The following is a 24,277-nucleotide window of genomic DNA, read 5'->3' as shown; positions in this document are numbered from 1 at the left end:
ACTGGAGGGAGTGGTGAAAGAGGCTCCCTGAGGCTCCCCCCATGGAGCCCTCCAAAAGTCAGGAGAGGGGCGCGCTGGCTAGACCCCACCCCTGGACGTGGGGACGGGACGCGAGCTGTACATCCGCAGCCATCCCACCACCGTCTTTCTCTCTTTTCCCTCTCTCTAGAATAACGAAGGGGGCGTGATCGCCCAGGTCCCCAGTGATGTCACATCCTTCAACCAGACGGGCCTGAAGCCTGGGGAGGAGTACACTGTCAATGTGGTGGCTCTCAAAGAGCAAGCCCGGAGCCCCCCGACCTCTGCCAGTGTCTCCACCCGTGAGTGTCCTCCCTAACCACTCCCCCTCCCCTTCCTCCCCCCGCACCTGACCCTTCTGGGAGAAGCAGCGTGGCTTAGTGGATAGAGCACAGGTCCGGGAATCTGAAGGATTTGGGTTCTAATCCCTGCCCTGCCACATGTCTGCCTTGTGACCTTGAGCAAGTCACTTCACTTTTCTGGTCCTCGGTTACCTCATCTGTAAAATGGGGATAAGAGTGTGAGCCCCATTTGGGACAGGGACTATCCAAACTGATTAACTTGTGTCTACCCCAGTGCTTAGACTGGTGCTTGGCACACAGTGCTTAACTAGTACCATTATTATTATTATTGTTATTATTATTTTATTATTTCACCTCCTGCCCTGGGCCACTCCCTGGGGATCACAGTTGCCGGTTGGGGGCTCTAGGACACTGGTCATGCCGTCTCGCACCCTTAGCTGGAACTGGCACCTACCTTGGGGACACATTCCTTGGATTCTGAGGAAACCTTAGCCACCTTGAACATTTTCAACCCAGAGCCCAAAGCTTTCTTGGGATTTCTTTCCATTGCTTCCCAAGCATTTAGTACAATGCATTGCATTCAGTAGGTGCCCTATAGCAGCATTGCCTAGTGGAAAGAGCAGCGGTCTGGGACTCAGAAGGACTTGGGTTCTAATCCCGGCTCTGCCATTTGTCTGCCGTGTGACTTTGAGCAAGTCACTTAAGTTCTCTGTGCCTCAGTTCCCTCACCTGTAAAATGAGGATTAGGACTGTGAGGGACAGGGACTGTATCCAATCTGATTATCTTGTATCTACCCCTGTGCTTAGAACAGTGACTGGGATGTGGTAAGCACTTAACAAATACCCCAATTATTATTATTGTTGTTATTATTATAGTGATCCAGCTGGAAATTGTGGGAAGACAGGTTTTGGGTGGGAATACCCATGACCCGCCCTGGTAGGACTCTGCATAGGAACTGGCTAGCCTGGGGCTTGAGCCCCCAGGCCAGGTTGTTAGGTTTGAACAGCACTCAGCTGATCCCACAGCTCTCTGTCTTGGGGTCAAGCACCCCCTGAACTGGAAGGGAGTTGGGGTGGCAGTGGCTCAGGACTCTCTTCTAGAGGACCCTGCAGAGCATGGTCCCATGGGTTACCAGGGATAAAAGAGCAGATTGGGTAGGGGCTAAACAGGCTGGGCAAGAGCGGGGCAGCCAGAGGCCCAGCTTTCCTCGGTGCTCTTATATTCCCTGCTTCTGGTCATTAGCATCACCGCCCTACCTAGAAGCAGAAAGTGCAGGGATGAAATGAAAACGAAGGGGAAACATCACTAACTGGCCCTCAGTAGAGCCTTGATAGTTTGTTTTGGGTTCTGGGTAACACTTCAGGTTAATTCCTATTTCACCTGCAGGAGTTCCCCATCAATGCTCATTATGCTCACAGAGTTTGATTGGTTAATTGCCTGTTTGCCTAACTAGATTTCCTTGTACTTGAGGAGAGGTATTGTTTGTTCACTCAATTCTTCCATAGTATATGCCTTTACTGTTCATTTTGGATAAAATGCAGTAAGGAACTTGGGGAACATTTGCACCTCGGCTCTGGTTGGACTCTCCCCAGTGTTCAGTACAGTGCACTGCACCAAGTGAGTGCCCAATCAATACCATTCCCACTACTATGACCAACAGCGCAAGTCTCTTGAACGTGATGCAGAGCCTTCCCTAAAGTGGGATTCATAAGGCTGTAACCCACAAGTTACAGGAGGGCTGGCTTAAACGTATATTTAGCCATGCATTCTAGCCAAGTAGCTCAGAAGGGCTCTAAATGCCACCTTGAGGCAACTGTCATCCAGTTTACCACTTAATAGACGGGAAAACTAAGACACAGAGTAGTTAGATGAGCAACCGAATCAGCGACAAAGAGAATAAAATCCAAGCTATTAGGCTCGCTGCCAGCTCTAGTCACCCCAGCTTTAATTTAGACAAGCACAACGCTGTCTCTTCAACTCTCTCAATGTAGTATCAGTCCACATTCCTCCGCCTTGCAAATAAGAGCTCCCCGGAGGAATTGTGACAGTACTATTAGCCCCCTTTTCAAAGAGAGACACATAACCAAGTGGCTAGTCCCCGGGCACAGATTCGGCCTTGGTACCAGGACTAGAACCCAAATTTTAAACCCTTGGGCCGGGGGGATGATGAAGTCTTGGTGTCAGTTAGTGAGGAGGAGAGCTCTATCGTTAATTTATCTATTGACTGATTGAGAGATGATGAGGTCTTCTTGACAGTTAGTGAGGAGAACTCAGGAACTTCAAATGCTGAGTGTTCCAATCCAACTACTAGCCTAAATTTTTAAGGGGTAAGCTGCCGCAAGGGAGGCAGTGAAAAATATAAGGGGGCTCAACAAGGGCATTGGATACATTCTTGGCCCATAATGGTTTCTCCAGGGAAAGACAGGGATGTCAAATGGACAGTGAGAAAGGAGTCAAGGCGGACAAGAAACGTGCTATTTCTTCCAGCCTCCTGTTGCCACTGTATGAACAGAATCCTGGGAGCTGAATAGACCGGGTAGTGGCCCTAATAAGACTCTTAAAAATTTGATTGTTTTTGAACTACTGAAGGACCCCATGGCCAAAGTCATCCTGGTGGCTGGGTGTCGGCAGCCAGCCGCAGCTCCTCGGACCTGAGGGGCGCAGTCTTTGTGAGGGAGCGTTTCCTCTCGGCCCAGGCGGAAAGGATGTGTGCGCAAGATTGCCGCTTGATATTTTTCTTCGGGCTGGCCGGCTAGTCCCCGTACACACTGCACCCCACAAAGGCCTGGATCCTTGTCAGCGCTCACACAGCTTTTTCAATAGGAGCTGTTTTATGAATGTAAATTACAAGCATGCCTGCAGGGAGTGCTCCATGGCTTTTACAATCGCCATCAGATAAGGTCGGTCATTCAGGAAGTTTTGTGGATTGAAGGAGTTGAAGGGCAGGAGCGCTCTGTGATGATTTTGGTTTGATGGCACCTTTCAGGCTTGTAATGCAGAACGTGTCTCTCTATACCGCCCAGCCTGGGAACGCAGAACGTGTCTCTCTATACCACCCAGCCTGGGGGGCAGATCTGCATGCCCCCCTACATTGTGTAAATGAGGAAATTGGGGCTGAGGAGGTGAGAAAAAGGCCTGCTCAAGGCTCTCCACCCCAGCCAATAGGGCATGCCTGGAACTCAGGCTAGTTCCCAAGCGACCAGGACTTCAAGAACAGGGGGTGGCCCTGTGACCAGCCAGGCAGATTCACGGTGGCTGAAACTGCCTTTTCAGTCCTTGCCAGCCCCAGACCAGTTCCTGGGCACCCCTCCCCGCATCCGTCAAATAAATTCCAATCCCCAGGGCTATGCTGGGACCGTGCCAGGCCATTCCAAGCCACTTAGGCCCTGGGACAACACAGATCCCCAGGCCATCCTGGACCAGACCACATCTGCTAGGGGCTACAGAACCTGTCCGGGCTTTTGGGGAAGGTTTTCCTGAGGATCCAAAGGCTTGAATGCACTAAAGCCTCACTGCCTTGGCCCCAGCCTCCCTGACAGACCCCAGGGTTGGGGTGTGGGGGAAGTGCCACTGCCTCTCATGTGGGGAGGGTGGAGGGATGGGAGCAGAGGACCCCGGGGGTCGGAGCGGAGCAGAGAAGCCGTGATTGTGAGGGAATTGTTCCGAGTCAGCAAACCGCCTATTGGTGTGTTACTAAACTTAGCAGAAGAGGCAGCTGGGTGGCCGCCACAGCTTAGCAGGGACATCTATTGGTCAAACCCGGAGACTGTTCCCATAGCCAGCGAGGGAGCCATGGGGATTGGGTTGCGAGGGAAAAATGCCCACCTGAAGTCCAGTTCTGGCCTTTGTGCCCCAAGGCAAGAGATGATTGGCCAGCTCATACCCTCTAGAGGCCTCCCATGCCCTCATGCCCACATCCAGTAGTATAGTCTAGTGGAGAGGGAACTCCTGCGAGTCAGAGGATCGGGATTCTAATCTCAACTGTGGCAGGTCTCTTGACCTCTTTGGGTGTCCGTAAAATGGGGGTAAGAACTGCTGCCCCTCCTGGCTTCCCTGGGACATGGTGAGTCGACCTCTCCAGGTGTCAGTTTTCCCATCTGTAAGAATTCCCATACTCCCAACCTTCCCGGGACGGGGTGAAGCCCCAGCGAGAGGACGTGTTGCTGCGTCAACATTGGAGCAGCGTCCCTCAGCTCTCGCTGGCAGGTCCCTAACAAAGTGCTCTATTTCGTCCAGTGATTGACGGCCCGACCCAGATCCTGGTCCGTGACGTCTCAGACACGGTGGCCTTCGTCGAATGGACCCCGCCTCGAGCGAAAATCGATTTCATCCTCCTGCGATACGGCCTGGTGGGCGGGGAGAGCGGGAAAACCACCTTCCGGCTGCAGCCGCCCCTGAGCCAGTACTCGGTGCAGGCCCTCCGGCCCGGTTCCCGATACGAGGTCTCGGTCAGCGGAGCCCGCGGGGCCAACGAGAGCGACGCCACCACCACCCACTTCACCACAGGTGAGGCCGGGACTGGGCCGTAGCCCCACATCCTCCCCCACTGGGCTGACCCCGGTCCCTGCTTTCCAAGCTCTGCCCTAACGGGTGCTGACCACGGCCACTGAAAGACAAGAACCCCGCTCCCCGACTCCCTCACCGCCTCCTCTGACTGACCTGGCAGGTAGACAGGCAGGCCGACCAGGAGCTGCGGTAAGAGCTGTCGGAGTCCACGGGAAGCTGGCACCAGCCCCTTCCGGAATGGCGGGAGGATAATAGGGCTGCCTGGGCAGGGGGGAAGACTTTCCTTTCCTCCACCCCTGAGAGGGCCTGACGCTGGCCCTTCCTGCCTCCCCAGGGCAGCCAGGAGCCTGAGCTGTCTGCACCCTGAGTGGCAGCTGACAGAACAGCTGCCCACCGGACTGGATTGGCAACAGAAGAGGGCGAGCCCTCCTCTAGGAGAACTGCCCACAATTCCATTTTGACCGGCACAGCTAGTGCCGCTGGGACTCTCTGTCTAGGGAAGGTGGCAGGACTCAAGTGTGGGGACTTAGAGCCACCTCTTACTCTCTTCCTCCTCCTCATTGTCCAAGGGCATTCTGGGGGCCTGAACAATCCAGATATGTCCAGCCATAAATCGCTCACCCGAGGCCAGCCGTCTCAGGGACGTCCCGATGCCAGACGAGGGATCACTCTGAACATTCCTTCTTCCTCCCCGCCAGAGAACTGAATCAGGTTTCCTTTGCTGTTGTGCAGAGATCGACGCTCCCAAAAACCTGCGAGTGGTCTCCCGCACAGCCACCAGTCTGGACCTGGAATGGGACAACAGCGAGGCGGAAGTGCAGGATTACCGGGTGGTGTTTAGCACTCTGGCCGGAGAGCAGTACCATGAGCTGTTGGTCCCCAGGAGCCCGGGCCCAACCACCAAAGCCACCCTCGCCGGTGAGTCATCCCCGCTCGCCGCCCCCCAACCTGGCACTCACCCCTGCTTGCCTTGGGCTCCCGTCCCCCGCTGGGCAGGCCCTTCGTCTCCTGACTGAGCCCCCGGCCAGGCCGCTTCTGTTCTTTCACTGTCGGAAGGGGATGTGAACGTGAGATCCAGCTGAGGATGGGTGAGCATGGCCCGCTCGCCGCAAAGGCCTTGTGTTCATCGAGCTGCTTTCCTTTGCCTCGCCTCCCCGAGAGGTTCAAAACCCAGGTCCTCTCTTCAGCACAGATTTCTCAGCCGAGCGGAATTGGGCTTCACAGTCCACACTGGTGTGCATCACCAGAGTGCATCTCAGCAGTTGCTTGGTACCAGGCGTCCCTCTGCCCCAGTGCTGCAAGCCGGCCATGGGACCTTTGGGCATCTCGTGGCAGCAGCTTCTCTGCTCCATAGTATCGATTGAGCACTTACTGTGTGTAGAGCACTGTACTAAGCACTTTGGAGAATACAGTACAACAGAGTTGGTAGGTGTGTGTAATCCCAACATGACCTAGCAGATAGAGCACAGACCTGGGAATCAGAAGGACCTGGCTTTTCATCCCATTCATTCGTTCAGTCATATTTACAGAGCACTAACTAGGTGCAAAGCACTGTACTAAGTGCTTAGCACTGTACTAATCCTGGCTCTGGCTCTGCTACTTGTCTGCTGTGTGACCTTGAGCAAGTCAGTTAACTTCTCTGTGCCACAGTTCCCTCATCTGTAAAACGGGATTAAATCTGTGAGCCCCACATGGGACGTGGACTGTGTCCAACCTGATTAGATCGTATCTGCCTCAGTGCTTAGAACAGTGCCTGGCACATAGTAAGCGTATAACAAGTACCACAAAAAAGGAGTTTACTATGTGCCAGGGGTCCCAGGAGGAGGGAAGTGTGTTCTACTGGGTGGCCAGCGGGACACTGGCAACATGATCGGCACACTTTAACTTTAAAATTGAAAAGGTGAGGGGGAGGCATGGAGGATTATGGGAGTTGGTTTTTCTTGTGGCTTAATTTTTCAAAAATCCTGCCCAAATGAACAGTCTTGCATGGGGTATTGCAACTCCCAGTGGTCTGCAGCTGCAATGCGTGATAAGTGATAAGTGGGGCTTCTAGGGCCTCGATAAGTGGGGCTTCTAGGGCCCCGAGGCTCCCTAGGGCAGAACAATGCCTCCTGCCACTGAGGTGATCAAGAGAGCAGTGGCAAAATTAGCACTCAGGGAACGGAGGAGACTCTTTAAAAAGCAGAACTGGATCAGGGATTGCCCATGCGCCCTCTGGTAATACTTTTCCCAAACCCAAATCTTGGCTCCCTGGAAAGTCATCTTGCTACCTGGGTAGGTGGGAGACGCTCACCAGGGAGGGAGGACAGGCGGCATCCAGGGCTGAGAGCGGGCAAACCTACTCTGCACTTAATCCCTTGACTGAGCTTCCTGGCCAGGTGGACTGGAAAAAATAACTAGAATAAGCACCTTCTCCAGACAGAAGGTGGACGAGGGGTGGGGCAGCAATGGGGTGGATGAAGAGAGACACACACACACACACACCCCCAAGGGAGTCAGTCGGGGCGTGGGGTTCAATATAATAATAATGATGGCATTTATTAAGCGCTTACTATGTGCAAAGCACTGTTCTAAGCGCTGAATATATAGCAGGAACGTGACAACTTGGTCAAGTGGTAGTTTCTGAGAGTTTGGAGCTGTGGAGAAAACAAAGCTAAACCGAGTTCCGGGGACTGGGCTGGAAGGAGCATTCGGCAGCTACGTCTGCCTGGACCCCGGTGCTGATTTGGCAGCTACGGAGCCTGCCAAGTCTAGGAGCACACCGCTGGACAGGAGATGTGCTACTGAACAATGAATAGTAGTGAGAAAAGGCCAGTCAAGCACCCTGCTACTGCCTCCCCACACAGGAGGACAGGTCATCAGAATTAAGAAGTCACAAATTTCTCCAGGTTGAAAGGAAAATTGTTTTATTGGAATTTTGGGAGGACCCTCACATATAATTAACCCCCACAGCACCCTCCTGCAGAAGATCTGAGAAAAAGCAGATAACCTTTTGTGATTCAAAAAGGGATTAGACCCATATAAGAAAGGAATATGCACTTAAACTGGAATAAGAATTTCAAAGATTATCAGTTCTCTTGCTGATAGCAACAGTTAAGGGGAGGCTGGAGGATGAGATGAAGCCTGCCCCAAGGGCTAGCACCCCATGATTCTGGGCCTTAAGATAGGCTAACCTAAGGCATTACCAGGGGTTAAAATACCTGCTCTCCCTCCTTCTTATATCATGAGCCTCGTATGGGATAGGGACAGTGTCCAATCTGGTTGTCTTGTATTTGCCCCAGGGCTTTTCCTTAATGGGCCTCTGGGAAGTACTGAATGAACTCCACCTTTATTCTAGGTCAGAGGGCTCAGAATCTAGGTGGGCTTTAACCTGCAGGAAAGGGTGATCTCTTACCCCTTACTAACTCTCCATAGGGTCCACTCAAATCGCATGGCTTCTGGCAATGAGTCGGTTTCCCGTCCTTCAGCAACCCAGTCCCAGGCCTGGGTGTTTCAGGCTGAAAATACAGAGGGGGATGGAAACTAAGGGAGTAGCTTACGGTATCAGTAAATCAATCGATGATATTTATTGAGCACTTACTGTGTGCAGAGTACTGTACTAAGTGCTTGGGCGAGTACAGGGTAACAGAGTTGATAGACACATTCCCTGCCCACTAGCTTACTGCCTAGTACTACAATGTAGGTCTGGTCATCTCCAAGCGCTTAGTATAGTGCTCTGCACACAGTAAGCGCTAAATAAATACGATTGAATGAATGAATCTCTCTTCACCCAAACTCCCAGTGAGGGGATGTGGGCTGGGTGACCTTAACTTAGCTGGCATTTCCACCCATTGGTTGCCGACACCATCCCTTAGGGGCAGGTCACAGCTGAACTTGCAATTGTTGCTGAACTGTATTTCCCAAGCGCTTAGTACAGTGCTCTGCACAGAGTAAGCACTCAGTAAATATGATTGAATGAATTAATGTAGAGATCCCATAGTATCTTTCAGCAGGAGCCCCAAGGTTTCTGAATCAGAAAAAGCAGGAGGATGGGCACTAGGCTTGCACTGTCTCTTTCAGCAGAGAAGAGCAACCATCCACATTTAGCCAAGGAATGAAGCCCCCGGAGGACCAAGGAAAACAATGGCTTCAAAGTCCCTAGCTCTGCCCGGCCCCGCCCCGGCCCCTAGACAGAAAGCGAGGACAGTTCAGACTGGGGAGTGTTTGAAATTTCACTCGGCAGCCTTCCGGGAGAAGAGGCTTCCATCATTAATTATTGACCACATCATTTAAGCTTTATAAATAAGAAAGTCCAAGGAAAGTGCTAGCTGTAGGATGGTTCTGATAACGTAATTTCTTATTTTTTGCTCTCTTTCTCTGTCACCTTTCGTCTCCACCTGGAACCGTCTACTTCATTATAGGCAATCGAAGACCTCAACAGTTGACTGAGAAAAAACCAGCCTGTTCAAAACTAGAATGTGACGGGCTTTGTGCATTGCGTCGAAGGAGGCAGTGAGCCGAACTAGTGCTCTGTAGGCAACTGGGTGACATGGAAGCAGACGCGCAGTGTGAGGCTTGGTTGTCCCCTGCAGCAGTCTGTGTGTGCCAAAGCAGAGGAAGCCCCTAGGAGAGGAGACAGGCTCAAGGAGCGCCGGAGCAGAGTTTTTTGTGACCTGATTGGATCCGAAGCCCGGGTCTGCCCTGGGGAGTTAGCTTGGTCCTACCGGTGGTGCCAACGAGAAAAGATACTCTGAAGACCCAGCTCCTCTGCTGGTCCCTCTTTGCCCTTTGACATTTAGTACGCTCTGAATGACTTGCCAAGCATCAGATCCTTCTCTAGTAGAAGTGGTAGTAATTGTCCTAGTAAGAGTAGCAGTAGCCTGTATTGAACACCCAGTTGGTGTGGGAGCTAGGTGCTTTGGATGTACAAAATGGAGAAGTGATGTTTCCCCATCCACAAGAAGCTCACATTCTAATGGAGGAACCATAAAAATATTTGCTACTACAGATTTGCAAAAACAAGTTTAAAAAATGGACATGTGCTTAAATTATATGTTGCCAATTTGTACTTCCCAAGCGCTTAGTACAATGCTCTGCACACAGTAGGCGCTCAATAAATACGATTGATGATGATGATTAGGAGCCCCACGTGGAGTCTGTCCGACCTGATTAACTTGTACCTACCCCAGCACTTAGAACAGTGCTTAACACACAGCAAGTGCTGAACATATATAATAACAATAGTAAATATTCCCACCGGCTGTGGAGGGTGAAAATAAGTTTGTAAGTGCTAGCGAGGCCAAAGGGTTGATAACAACTTCATATCCTGCAGCCTGATACCTCAGTCCGAGAACCAAAGTACGGCAGGGTAAGAACAGTATCATCACAACGTTGTCATTGTACTAGGCACTACGGAAACCTAAATAGAAGGCCTCAAGGAACTTACAGTCCATAGCTTCTCAGGAAAGAAGCAGCGTGGCCTAGTGGAAAGAGAATGGGCCAGGGAAACAGAGGACCTGGGTTCTAATCCCAGCTCTGCCACTTGTCTGCTCTGTGGCCTTGAAGTTAACTCACTTAACTTCTCTGTACCTATGTTCTCATCTGTAAATGGGAATTAGGACTGTGTCCAACCTGATTACCTTGTAATCTACCCCAGTGCTTAGTACAGTGCCTGGGATACAGTCAGTGCTTTAACAAGTATCATTTTTTTTAAAAAGAGGCATAAATGTTGAGCTGCTCTGGCCAGATATTCCGTATTGTAGAAGCCCCCAGAAACTACCTCAGGAGGGCCTGCTACTGATGCTAATGATTTTTCAGCCCCTTGATGGGCAGGAATAGAAAGGGGAGATGAGAACAATTATACCCCCACAATAAACCCATCCATGAGAATGTGGCTGTAACATGAACAGCTGTTTATGGGAGAAATATGAAATTCCCTTATGTGCTACATGCTGGGGTTGTTACGAGCTATTGTTTAGTTTTTACTAAAGCCAGCTGGAGCATATCACATTAAATGAGTGGTAGTATGATTATGAATCTTTGCAAGAGACAGCAGAAGTAGCAGCTTGTTCTGCTGACTGTGGAAGTGGTCTTTCCACTTTAGTGAAGAATTTGTCCAATTTAGATGGAACAACAGCCTTTGAAAAGTATCGTTTATCAGACCAACTGCTTCTGCACATCTTTTCAGTTTTGAACTCTTTTCTCCATTAGGGTCTTCTTTAAGTATTTTGGGAAATACATTAGCTTTCCTTGAGATTGGTGCCAAACTGCTTATCCGCAAATTTTAGGTGTTGGTGATAGTGATATAACTTCTTCATTTGTTTTGGTACCTTTTAACGGTGCATTAGATCGACAAGGGGTCAAACAATAATGGCTGTATCTCTAGGCTGCCTGTGTGTCCTGGGGTGGCTGTAACTTGGGGGAAGGTATCAAATCCTAACAGCTTGTATCTCCTTGTTGTGTGTCTCATGGAGTGGCGGTAACCTGGGGATATGCCTATGCAAGAAACAACTTCATGCTATGGAACAGGTCAACATGCACACACAAACACACACACACACACACACACACACATTCCAACCCAACAGGAGGAAGTATAACTCTGCTTTTTTTTGTGCCCATTGGTAGACCTGGAGCCGGGGACGGAGTATGGTGTTGGGATCTCAGCTCTCCTGGACAGTCAGCAGAGTGTACCAGCCACCATGAATGCCCGGACTGGTGAGTTCAGTCAATCAATCAATCAATCAATCGTATTTATTGAGCGCTTACTGTGTGCAGAGCACTGTACTAAGCGCTTAAGGGTCCAAAGTCTTCTGAGGAGGGCGAGGACTGATAGGGCAATCTCACGGGAGAACTTGTTTGATCAAGCCTCAGACAACAGCCTACTGATCAGCAGGGCCGGCCAGGGAGAAGAATTGGGGTGCTGGGGCACTCCAGGAAATATTACTGATGGATTGGCTGGACTCCAATCGGCTGGGGGCACAGAGCCTTCTCTTGCAAGAAGAATGTCTTCTTACTTGTGCATCTCCTAGACCACTAGCCATCACCAGCAAAGAAAAAACCTGTTGAGGCTCAGAGGTTGCGGTGGTTCCAGTAAATAGAGATCTAGCAGCAGCAGCAGCAGGCAATCCCACAGATCGGGGTCCCTGAGATTAGCAGAGAGGGGAGCCGGGCTTTCCCCTTCTGAAGGCTGGAAGCATAGTTCCCCAGGAACCCGTTAGGACCGACGCCGAGAGCAGGGGCAGAGGCTTTGGGAATGAAATCAGTGCTGTTTCTCTGCACTGAGATCCCCGTCCTTTGCTCGGGGTGGGCGGCCCATCCCTCCGTTGCAGTGTGACAGCACCCGCGTTCTTACATCCCACGGCAGGGAGACTGTGAGGGCGGAGGCTTCAACAGGAGTTTTCTAGGCCTTGAGTCACAGAGAGGAGAGCAGAACTGAGAGGGAAAAATCTGCTTAAAATTGGAGGCCTGACTTCCAGACTGCCAAATTTTCCGGGAGCGCGTCCTCGTCCCTCACGGAGAGAAGAAGCTGGTTCTCTACCACCGAAATCTCGGCATCGGCCACGGCCGGACAACACTGGTGTGGCGCACTCTGAGATTTGCTCTGTTGGGTTAGAGTAAATGGGTGGGGTCCTGGGAGGGCAGGGCGAGGGTGTCTCTCCTTCAGCTCTACTACTTCTCTTCTAAGCTTTAAACCTAACGGAAAAACTTCCCTCTACCCAGAGAATCTCAAAAGGGGTCTGAGGCACTCCTAGAGTATCCCAAATGTGGCATCCCTAATGGAAAATTTTCTCATTCTGACCCACACTGACATGAAAATCCCAAGCCCTGTATCCCCCCAGACACCCTCCCATGGCTTAGCTAGACTCTGAGGCCATGAGGGTCCCCTCTCCAGCCTGCTCTGAGCCCCAGGGAGCAGTGAAGCTCTGTTCATCCCCCGGGACCCTCTGGAGCCCTAAGGTCAGCCTGGGCTTGGACCGAGGCCCCTAGAGCAATCTGGGAATGCTGTGCCCTGTGCCCCCCAGAGGGATCCTGCGGTGGAATATGTAAGAGCAGATCCATTTAAAAGCACAGAAGGGTAATTGGGACCCCTTTAAATGAGGCACCAGGAAGCACTCCTAGTTAACTGTACTAATCCCTAGAAGCAGCATGGCCTAGCAGAAGGAGCACAGGTGAGGGAGTCAGAGGACTTGGGTTCTAATCCTGGCTCTGCTAATTGTTTGCTATGTGACACGGGGCATCTCACTTCATTTCTCTGTGCCTCAGTTTCCTCAACTGTAAAATGGGGATTAAAGACCTGTTCTCCCTCCGACTTAGAGTGTAAGCCCCATGTGGGACAGGAACTGTGTCCAACTTGATTACTGATATCTTCCCCAGTGCTTAGAACACTTAACAAATGTAATAATAATAATAATCCCTAACGAGATGAGTTCTCAATACCCAGAACTGGACAGTCCTCGAGGGCTCATGGTGACGGCCTCTTCGGAGACGTCAATCTCTCTCATCTGGACCAAGGCAGACGGCCCCATCGACCACTACCGAATCACCTTTACCCCGGCCTCCGGGATGTCCTCTGAGATTACCGTGCCCAAGGACAGGACTGCGTACACGCTGACGGAGCTGGAGCCCGGGACCGAGTACATCATCTCGGTCACTGCTGAGCGGGGCCGGCAGCAGAGCCTGGAGTCCACCGTGGATGCCTTCACAGGTACCCGCTTGGGTCAGCCCTCCCACCCCGGCCCCCAGGGCTCGTCCAGGTAGGCACAGGAAGTCCTACAGCTGAAGGAGCCTCTTAAGACTGTCAACTCCCCGAGGGCAGGATTGGGGTCGTCATCTTCTGTTGCCTGTTCCCAGGTGCTTATTCATTCAATTCAATCACATTTATTGAGTGCAGAGCACTATACTAAGCGCTTGGGAGAGAACAGCATAACAATAAATAGACACATTCCCTGCCCAAAATGAGCTTGCAGTCTAGAGCAGTCCTCTGCACATAGTAGGTGCTCAATAAATACAGATGGAGATCTAGCCCATCCTCGGCCTGCCTGAGCCATGCCAGGCGAACGAAGCTCTCTTCTGTTCTCTAAGACCCCAGCTCATTTGCCCCTTCAAGACAGCTCCACCAGAGAGTGGCAGCAGACCTTGTGGTAAGAATCGGCCCTTATGGCGGCTGCTTTCTAGCTGGGGCTCTTTGCTTGTGGCCCCTGTAAGGGGCTACTGACCTGATCTTCCATCTGGGGAAAGGCCCCACCGTCACCCCTTGCCTTCAACTGCCTTTGGGACCTCCCCAGTGGCCTGATAGGCTGGGGAAAAGAGCACCCAGCCCTCCCAGCCATCGAATGAGCCCTGGCTTGGCCTTTCCCCCTGGCTTTACCGTCGCATCTGGGAGGTGGTCCAGAACAGCCTTGGAAACAGCTGTTCCCTGAGCCATCCTGAAGTGTTGCCCTGAGTGGATTGAGCAGCGGCCGATGGCCAGGGCTCGGCTCTCAGCGCAGCCCCGGACAGGGAGGAGGGGGAGTGAAATCTTGAGTCTGTATTTACTAGGTGGTTCTAGAATTCCACGGCCACTGGGAGGCCGTTGGCTTTCTGGGTGAAGGCTCTGTGGAGTCATTTACTTAACCAGTGGTATTTATTGAGCACCTACTGTGCGCTGAGCACTCTAGGCTGGGCTTGGAAGAGGGACTTGCAGTCCGACGGCGGGTAGCGGGCAGTCTGAAGGGTGACCTGCCCGGGCCGGCTCCGGCCCCCTTGCAGGGTTCCTAACTTCCTTCGGCTTGCAGGGTTCCGGCCCATCACCCATCTGCACTTCTCCCACGTGACCTCCTCCAGCGTGAACATCACCTGGAGCGACCCCTCCCCTCCCGCGGACAGGCTCATCCTCAACTACAACCCCCGGGACCAGGAGGAGGAGGCGGCACTGGAGGTCTCGCTGGACGCCACCAAGAGACACGCCACTCTGACGGGGCTCCGGCCGGCCACCGAGTACATTGTGAACCTGGTGGCCGTGCACGGGGCAGTCACCTCGGAGCCCATTGTGGGCTCCATCACCACGGGTGAGCAAACCTGAGAGCTCTGGACCGCCCCTGGGGGACCTGTGGTGTTTGGTGTGCGCTGACTGTGTGTCAAGAGCTGTACTAAGCGCTGGGGAAAACACAAGGCGATCGGATTAGATCATTAGATTAGATCATGGCAGAGTGGATAGAGCACAGGCCTGGGAATCAGAAGGTCATGAGTTCTAATCCCGGCTCTGCCACTTGTCTTCTGTGTGACTTCGGGCAAGTCACTTCATTTCTCTGGGCCTCAGTTACCTTATCTGTAAAAAGGGGATTAAGCTTGTGAGCCCCATATGGGGCAGGGACTATGTCCATCCTGATTAAGTTGTATTTACACCAGCGCTTAAAACAGGGCTTGACACATAGTAAGTGCTTAACAAATAGTATTATTATTAGAAGCAGCATGGCCGTGGCTCAGTGGAAAGAGCACGGGCTTTGGAGTCAGAGGTCATTGGTTCAAATCCCGGCTCCGCCACTTGTCAGCTGTGTGACTTTGGGCAAGTCACTTAACTTCTCTGTGCCTCAGTTACCTCATCTGTAAAATGGGGATTAAGACTGTGAGCCCCACGTGGGACAACCTGATCACCTTGTAAATGCCCCAGCGCTTAGAACAGTGCTTTACACATAGTAAGCGCTTAATAAATGCCATTATTATTATTATTATTATCATTATTATTATTATTATTATTAGATACGGTCCCTGCCCTCACAGGGCTCACCATCTAAGGGGGAGGAAGAAGGTGGTTTTTTAGTTTAGTTTTGTTTTTTGGTTTGTGTTGTTTTCTATTAATGGTATTTGTTAAGCGTTTTCTATGTGCCAGGCACGGTACTAAGCGCTGGGATAGATACAAGCTAATTGGATTAGATACAGTCCATGTCCCACGTGGGGCTCATAGTCCTTAACCCCCGTTTTACAGATGAGGGAACTGAGGCACAGAGAAGTGAAGTGACTTGCCCACAGTCATCCAGCAAATAAGTGGTGGAGCCGGAGTTAGAACCGAGGTCCTCTGACTCCCAAGCCTCTGCTCTTTTCACTAATTTCGGTGATTCTCTCTGGAGAGGCCTCTTTTACTAGGCACTTCCTAAGTGGCAAGGGCTGGGGCAGATACCTACCGATGAGGTGGATCAGACACCATCCCTGTCCCACACTGCGCCCACAATCTAAGAGGGAGGAAGAGCTGAAATTTTATCCCCATTTTACTGATTACAGAAACTGAGGTCCAGAGAGATCAGATCAGCACACTGAACTAGTTTTGTTCCTCATTTGGACAGTCCACTCCGTCAGCGTTTCTTTATTTAACCTGAACATCGCCCTCCCATGTGCTTGCCTTTTATCTTGGCTTCTGGGCCCACTCAGGCCTCTGACGGGGCTCTCAGCTTGTCCATGGGGGAGACCGGGCTGACTGCACAGGGGGCGGGGGTAGTCAGCCCCAAGATGCTAGCATTTCTGGATAGGCTGGATCTCACGTCTCCCCCAACCCGCACTGTGTTTTTTTTTTTGTCCCCGACGGGGTCTCCCTCTAGGCATCGATCCCCCTAAAGACATCTCAATAGGCAACGTCACCGAGGACTCCGTGATGGTCTCCTGGGCCCCACCCGTCGCACCTTTCGACTACTATCGGGTATCCTATCGACCGACACAAGGTAACCCCCGTGATGTGCCCCGTCTCTTGGGAAACAGAGTGGGTTAGAGGGTTCATCCCCTGATCACTGCTCGGGGGTTTGGTGGGGGCAAAACTGGGGCTCGGTGTCCTCGGGCTCCCCAGGCATTGGGCCAGCCTCTAACCGTGTGTTTGTTCTGCCCTAGTGGGGAGACTGGACAGCTCAGTGGTGCCGAAAACCGTCACCAAATACACCGTCACCGACCTCTCTCCGGCCACCGAGTACGAGATCAGCCTGAACAGCGTGCGTGGGCGGGAGGAGAGCGAGCGCATCTGCACCCTCGTGCACACAGGTGAGAGACGGCTCTCCACGTACCAGGGCTAGGGTGGCCCCGGGCTGCCCCTTCCCAGCCGTGCCCCGGCCCAGTGTACCCCCCACCCCGGCGCACTGCATTCCCTGCCCCTAATGAGCTCACAGTCTAGTCACCACACCACATGTGAAGTACCCATCTGATGCACAGAAATCTGGGATAATGCTCAAAGGCGGGAAGACACGGTCAACATAGATGAGTCCTAAGGAAGCCTGAGTACAGCTGTCGGGGGGAGGCAATAGACGGTTCTCCGGAAATCTTTGCCCAGTGCCCCAAGAATGTGGGGCATTCAATGGGGAAAGAGACCCAAAAGAATGGGCCTCCAGGCCAAGGAGGAAGAGATATTGTTTAGAAGTGTCAACAGGTGGGTATTGTCCATACTTAAAAAGAAAAAAATCCTACCTCTGGGCCTGGTTCCGCCCTAATAGAGCCAATGGAAAGCAGACCCAACCTCTGAACAGTGTGAGTTCCTCAGATGGAAGTCAATCAATCAGTCAGTGGTATTTATTGAGTATTTACTGTGTGCCCTGCACTAAGGGAGTGGGAGTCCCTTGAGGCTGGCCAAGGTGAGATGAGTAGGACCAGCAGGATGTGGCCAGCAAAGCACAACACTACTGAACCTCCCAGGGGGAAGACCCGCCCATTGGTGTCTGACAGTCTTCCGTTCTTTCAGCCATGGACAGCCCAGTCGATTTGACCGCCACCAACGTCACCCCAACGGAAGCCCTGCTGCAGTGGAGGGCACCAGTGAGTGAGGTGGAGAGCTACGTCATTGTGCTTACGCACTTCACAGGTGGGTGTCTTCTAGCTTGCCAGGGCCACTGGAGGGCAAAGTGGAATGAAAGTGTCAGGGGGGTGCCAGGGGATATTGAGTAAGATTGTGGGAGAGTGGGGGTTTTTGTTTACCTGCCCTGTGTATAGTTGGAGTGAATCAGACAGGACTAATTTGTGTCCAGTCGCTTTTCAGATCCCACCACACTGAAAAATAAATGGAAGCGGATAAAGTGGGACCGTAACTGTAATAATAGTAGGGGTATTTGTTAAGCACTTACAATGCACTGGGCACTAATTCAACACAGCCCAGTTGGATGGGACACAGTCCCTGTCCCGCATGGAGCTGATAGTCTATAGGCGGGTAAGAAAAACAGGTATTTCATCCCTATTTGACAAATGAGGACACTGAGGCACAGTGAAGTGACTTGTACATATCTATTCTATTTTGTAGTATGTTTGGTTTTGTCTCCCCCTTTTAGACTGTGAGCCCACTGTTGGGTAGGGACTGTCTCTATATGTTGCCAATTTGTACTTCCCAAGCGCTTAGTACAGTGCTCTGCACACAGTAAGCGCTCAATAAATACGGTTGATGATGATGATGATGACTTGCCCAGGGTCACAGAGCAGGCAAGTGGTGGAGCTGGCTTCTGACTCCCCATCCTGTGCTCTTTCCACCGGACTACACTGCTCCTTTGGCCACACTGCCTGGCAAAATAAGTGCCGTCCTTCCAGAAGGTTCTTCCTATTCAGCCCATCCCGTGTCTGTCTGATTTTAGATGCTGGCGAGACCATCCTGGTGGACGGCGTGAGCGAAGATTACCAGCTCAGCGACCTACTCCCCAGCACCCATTACACGGTCACGATGTATGCCGCCAGCGGGCCTCTCACCAGCAGTACCGTCAAGACCAATTTCACCACCTGTAAGTAAACGCCGAGCGGCCTGGCCTGTCGTCAGGCGGCCGGTGGGAAATGTCCACCTGGCAGGCCAGTTCCGGTCAGAGTGGTCCCGATTGCTCCCATCTTACCCCCAGGGCGGCCGGGAGCCGGGTGACGGGGGAACGGAAGCCAGGTGCTCATCGGGGTAGGGCCTCCAACGTCCCTGCTCTCTCGCCCTCCTCCACAGTGCTGGATCCCCCCACCAACCTGACGGCCACCGAGGTCACCAGGCAGAGCGCCCGGATCTCGTGGCAGCCACCCGTAGCAGAGGTGGAGAACTACATCGTCAACTACAAAGCCACCGACGGGCGCCGCAAGGTGAGTTTTCCTGCTAGGGGAGAGAAAGTCGGCCGGTGGGAATTCCTGAGAGGACAAGGTCAATCCATCAGTCAATCAGTCAGATTTACTGAGCACTTACTGTGTGCAGAGCACTGTACTAAGTGCTGGGGCGAGTCCAACAGAGTTGATAGACACGATCCCTGCCCGAGAAGAACTTAGCGAGAAAAGGCCTGGAGTTCGTACCTTTTCTGCTCTGACACAGATAAATAAGATTGCCCGCTCCTCGTGGGCAGGGAACATGTGCTTTCCTGCTGCCGTACTCCCAGAAGCTCTTAGTTCAATGCCCTGGACTCAGGCAGTGCTCAATTAACAGCACTAGTTGAGTGATATGTAATATGGGCTAATTAAAAGAACCCAGGAGACCTGGGTTCTAATCCTGGCTCCACCACTTGCCTAGTGTTTCCATCAGCTTCCTCATGTGCAAGTTGCAGTCTCAATATCTGTTCTCCCTTAGACGGTGAGACCCTTGTGGGATGGGACCTGTGCCTAATCTAATTGCATCCTATCTCCCCGCTAGAATTTAGCCCAGTGCTTGGCACATAGTAAACTCTTAACAGATACCAAAACTAGTATTATCATTATTAATATTACTATTGTAAAGTAACAAAGTGAGTAGCTTGCATCCCTTCTAAGAGATAACTAAATGCCCTACCTCCCAAGGAGGTGGCTGGCGCAGTCTGACCTAAGGTTGCCTGTGCTTCCTCCGTTTTCTCAAAAGGGGTCAAAGGAAATAGCACATGTCATTTAGTTTTATTTCCAGTGTGTCGTGGCTCTATGGCCCCCCCACCCCCTTGGCTGGAGATGAGGGTGTATCCAGTGTTAGCTCTTACCATGCCCCTTTTCCCAGACGGGGAAGAAAGTTTCTTTCCTTGGATGCTTCCAGCTGCTCCTCTGTCTTCCCCCGGCACCCCCACTTGTGATCCCATGTGCAGGAGCTGATAGTGGATGCAGAAGACACATGGATTCGCCTCGAGGGCCTGTCCGAGAACACGGAGTACACCGTGCTCCTGCAGTCAGCCCAGGATGCGGTCAGGAGTGGGGTCACCTCGGCCGTCTTCACCACAGGTGAGTGCGAGTGAGAGGGGAGAGAGCAGAGAGATGGAGGGCATGCTCCTCCGCTCGCGGGTTTCCTTCCCCAACCCCTACCTGTGGTCTGTGGACAGTCAGAATTAGCCCAGATCTGAGCTTTTGGAGAGGCCGCATCACCTCTCCCTGCCAGAGGAAGACGGAATCCCCTCTCCTCCCACAGACCCCTGCTAAACAAGCTTGTTCACAACCAAAGAACAGCAGGCAGGCCCAGCCTAGGCTCCCCAAGTGAAGACATCGGCTATCTGTGCAGATTGCAGTTGGGGTGGGGGTGGTCAGCAGATGGCCCTTCAGTTTCTCTCTCCTGACACAGAAATTGGGGTGGGGGGTTGCTAATCTCCTCCAATCTTGGTCCCAGTTGGCAGGGAGCGGGCAGATGGGCCTTAAGGTCTGCACTGATCCCCAGGATACATCTGCCTCTCAGGTGGGATTCTTTTCTGTGCCATCTTAGGTGCAGGGCTTTGCCTTAGGCTTTTTTTTGCCAAAAAGGGCTCCATAATCATTAGTTTCTGGACCCTGGACAGCCTGTATGAGGCTGAGTGGAATGGAGTGAGGGAGGGAAGAACAGGGGAGATGCTATTGCAGGAATCCAGAGGTTGCGGTCTACGCAGCTGGCCAGGTTCTCTCAAAAAGCCTTCTCCATCCACTTTCCTCTCCCAAGTGGTTTACCGTCCTGGGCCTCTCCTTCTGGTGGCACCCTCTGTCCCCAACCTCCCCCATTAATGGAGACACTGTGCATTCCACTCTGTTTCCATAGAACGATCCCAGCCATTCACACTTATTCATGAGCCCTGTCATCTTAAAGTAGTGCCTTGCCATGTTCTGAGCAAGTGTGCAATCTCCATGGCAGAGAGACTTGTCCCCAGCCCCCTGCCTCTTACCCCACCAAGTTGGTCCACATTCATTCATTCATTCAGTCGTATTTATTGAGCGCGTACTGTGTGCAGAGCACTGTACTAAGCACTTGGGAAGTACAAGTCAGTAACATATAGAGACGGTCCCTACCCAACAACGGGCTCACAGTCTAGAAGGGGGAGACCAGGCTCAGCCACCGAGGGTCACGGCCAGTGTGGGATCCCACGGGACCCTCAGGGGATGCTCTGCTCCCCTCCTGGCTCAGAGGCTGAAGAAGTTCAGCCCTCTTGCCTTTCTAGAGATTTCCATTTCGGACTCTGCCTGTCCCCAGCCAGGATGTTCAGATTCCCCTGGGAGAAGCCGAGTTCCCGGGCCCTACCCCAGCTCAGTTCTTCAGGCTCGTCCGGCCCGAGACCTTCCGTCTGAAACTCTATGGGGAAGGCAGCTGCCGCTTCAAGCAGAATCTCCTCACATGAAACAACATGCGGACAACTAGCCTATTTGCGTGGTCATTAGATGTAAACTGAGAATGACATCCCCAGATTGCATTTATTTCCTGGCCTCCTAAATGCAGAGCAGGCGCTTAACACCTCAGTTTGCTGGCACTATGGCCAGTTATGGAAGCATTTATGAAACCATCTCCTGATATTTCTCCACCATATGTCACCTGGAGCTATTCCGAGGCCCCACTCAGGCCTGCGCATCTCCAAATGGAGGAATGTCTACTTACTGCTGTCCTCTCTGGACCAGAACACAGCATCACATCTAGAGGGTAGAGGGGAAAAAGTAGGGATCCTAAATCTGTTGACATTCCAGGATAACAATAATAAGCATAAGATTTAAGTGTTTACTGTGTGAGAGCACTGTTTTAAGTGCTAGGGTACGTACACAATAATTAGGTTGGACATCGACCTTTTCCTACACTGGGCTCACAGTGTAGGTAGTGGGAAAATGGGTATTGAATCACCCGTTTAACAGATGAGAAAACTGATGGTAAAAGACATTGTGATTTGCCCAGGGCTCACACTGTGGAACAATTCTGGAACAATTTCACCCAGGTCCTCCGACACTTAGGCCTGTGCTCTTTCCATTAGGCCGTGCTGCTTTGTGCAGCTTTCATTCATTCATTCAATCGTATTTATTGAGTGCTTACTGTATGCAGAGCACTGTACTAGGTACTTGGGAGAGTTCAAAATCACAATAAACAGACACATTCCCTGCCCACAACAAGCGTACAGTCTAGAGGAGGTACGGGGCAATTACTGACAGGACTGGATCCCCTCTCCTGCTCACCATGCCGTTGAGATGTTCTGGAGATTTTTTAGTAAGTATGAGTGGTCAAGATCCAGAAGCAGCGTGGCTCAGTGGAAGGAGCCCGGGCTTTGGAGTCAGAGGTCATGGGTTCAAATCCCGGCTCGCCACTTGTCAGCTGTGTGACTTTGGGCAGGTCACTTAACTTCTCTGGGCCTCAGTTCCCTCATCTGTAAAATGGGGGTTAAGACTGTGAACCCCCCCCGTGGGACAAGCTCATCACCTTGTAACCTCTCCAATGCTTAGAACAGTGGTTTGCACATAGTAAGCGCTTAATAAATGCTATTAAAAAAAAAAAAGATCCCAGCTTAAGGTTTTAGCCCACTTCCGCGCTCCAAAGTGGAGTCTGGAACCTAGGAAGGGTGGGGACCACCCCGCAGAAAAGTAGTGCCCCTTCTCTCTTCTGAGATGTCCTCGGTGCTGAGGCCAGAACCCGGCCTGGCTAGCTGGGCTCAAGCAGGGCACCGCTGCTCTGGGGGCACAGTGGCTTATGGAAAGCACTGTCGGGGGGGGCCACTCCGCCACTGCCCTGGACACCAGCCAGGGTGGGCAAGGGGTTCTGAACTCCTCCGAGATGGTTTCTGCAGAGTGGCTGGCCAGCAACCCGGCAGAGATAGGGCCCAGGGAGTACAATCTCAAGTGTCCCTCGGGAGAACAATGCCTGGGCCCTAAACTTATCCACCTGGATCCTCACATCTGGCCCCGACGGCTCCTTGGCATCACCCTCGGGGAGTCAGGAGCCAATGGGACTGAGCCTGTCTCCCTGCGTTTCCCTCCCAGCCCTGAGGAGGGTCAGACCACCATGCTGTCCCCACTTTTGGTCCTGGAGCAGAATGCTGAGGAGGGGTTGGGGGGTGGGGGCAAGGTATGCCTCTTTCTGGAACAATTTCCTCTCTACCCTTCCAGGGGGCCGCGTGTTCACCCACCCTCAGGACTGCGCCCAGCACCTGATCAACGGAGACACCCTCAGTGGGGTTTACACCATCTCCATCCACGGGGACCTGAGCCAGAAGATGCAAGTCTACTGTGACATGACCACAGACGGCGGGGGTTGGATTGTAAGTCATCCCCCTGGGGATGGAGGGAGGGGAGACTCCTACTGAGGTCCTCCTTGCCCCATTCCACCATCCCTCACCCAGCACTTCCTTCTAAAGGAGCCCAATCCCCAAGCCCCGCACTCTGTGAGCTCTTCAGCAGCACCACAACTCAACCAGGTCCCAGGCGCCTCCCCAGCCCAGGACCCCGGGGTGGGACAGGCATAGTGGATACAGCACAGGCCTGGAGTCAGAAGGTTGTGAGTTCTAATCCTGGCTCCGCCACTTGTCTGCTGTGTGACCTTGGGCAAGTCACTTCACTTCTCTGGGACTCAGTTACCTCATCTGTAAAATGGGGATCGAGACTGTGAGCCCCACGTGGGACAGAGATGCCGGTGCTTGGTACAGTGCCTGGCACATACTAAGCGCTTAAATACCACAATGATTATCATTACCTAAGGCCATGCAGGAGGCGGCTAGCTGGGCTGGGGTGGGAATTCAGCAGGAGTCTCAGAGGTCAGGGGGCTGGCTCCCTGCGGCTGCTGGTGTGGGAAGAGAAGAGATGAGGGAACGGAGAGTGACAAATCAATCAATCAATCGTATTTATTGAGCGCTTACTGTGTGCAGAGCACTGTACTAAGCGCTTGGGAAGTACAAGTTGGCAACATATAGAGACAGTCCCTACCCAACAGTGGGCTCACAGTCTAAAAGGGGGAGACAGAGAACAAAACCAAACATACTAACAAAATAAAATAGAATAGATATGTACAAGTAAAATAAATAGAGTAATAAATATGTGCAAACATATATACATATATACAGGTGCTGTGGGGAAGGGAAGGTGGTAAGATGGGGGATGGAGAGGGGGACGAGGGGGAGAGGAAGGAAGGGGCTGAGTGTGGGAAGGCCTCCTGGAGGAGGTGAGCTCTCAGTAGGGCCTTGAAGGGAGGAAGAGAGCTAGCTTGGCGGATGGGCAGAGGGAGGGCAAATGCCCAAAAGTATCTCTGTGCCGTTCAAGGCTGCAGGAGGAGCAAGGCAGCAAGAGAATAGAGCTGATGGGGTGTGGGGAGAGGTTTGGGGCCCCTCTGCCTGAGGATGTCTCCCCAGCGGACCCA

The 24,277-nt window shown here is 52.3% G+C and overlaps 1 protein-coding gene across 2 annotated transcripts in view; it reads left to right on the top strand.

The window, feature by feature from the left end:
- Nucleotides 1-24,277, top strand: part of TNR (tenascin R) — a 48,526-nt gene that overhangs the window by 12,433 nt on the left and 11,816 nt on the right. For both annotated transcript variants that reach the window (XM_038758399.1, XM_038758400.1), the window contains 13 exons: nt 170-320; nt 4,558-4,827; nt 5,560-5,745; nt 11,434-11,523; nt 13,250-13,513; nt 14,583-14,855; nt 16,380-16,499; nt 16,663-16,809; nt 17,501-17,620; nt 18,378-18,521; nt 18,725-18,855; nt 19,809-19,941; nt 23,035-23,186. In XM_038758399.1, coding sequence (XP_038614327.1) covers nt 170-320; nt 4,558-4,827; nt 5,560-5,745; nt 11,434-11,523; nt 13,250-13,513; nt 14,583-14,855; nt 16,380-16,499; nt 16,663-16,809; nt 17,501-17,620; nt 18,378-18,521; nt 18,725-18,855; nt 19,809-19,941; nt 23,035-23,186 — 2,181 coding nt within the window. The remainder of the gene's footprint in view (nt 1-169; nt 321-4,557; nt 4,828-5,559; nt 5,746-11,433; nt 11,524-13,249; nt 13,514-14,582; nt 14,856-16,379; nt 16,500-16,662; nt 16,810-17,500; nt 17,621-18,377; nt 18,522-18,724; nt 18,856-19,808; nt 19,942-23,034; nt 23,187-24,277) is intronic.

Source organism: Tachyglossus aculeatus, chromosome 16, assembly GCF_015852505.1.
Source record: "Tachyglossus aculeatus isolate mTacAcu1 chromosome 16, mTacAcu1.pri, whole genome shotgun sequence".
NCBI classification, from domain to species: Eukaryota; Metazoa; Chordata; class Mammalia; order Monotremata; family Tachyglossidae; genus Tachyglossus; species Tachyglossus aculeatus.
The sequence above is the reverse complement of the archived record's forward strand: the minus strand, read 5'-3'. Positions and strand labels throughout refer to the sequence as shown.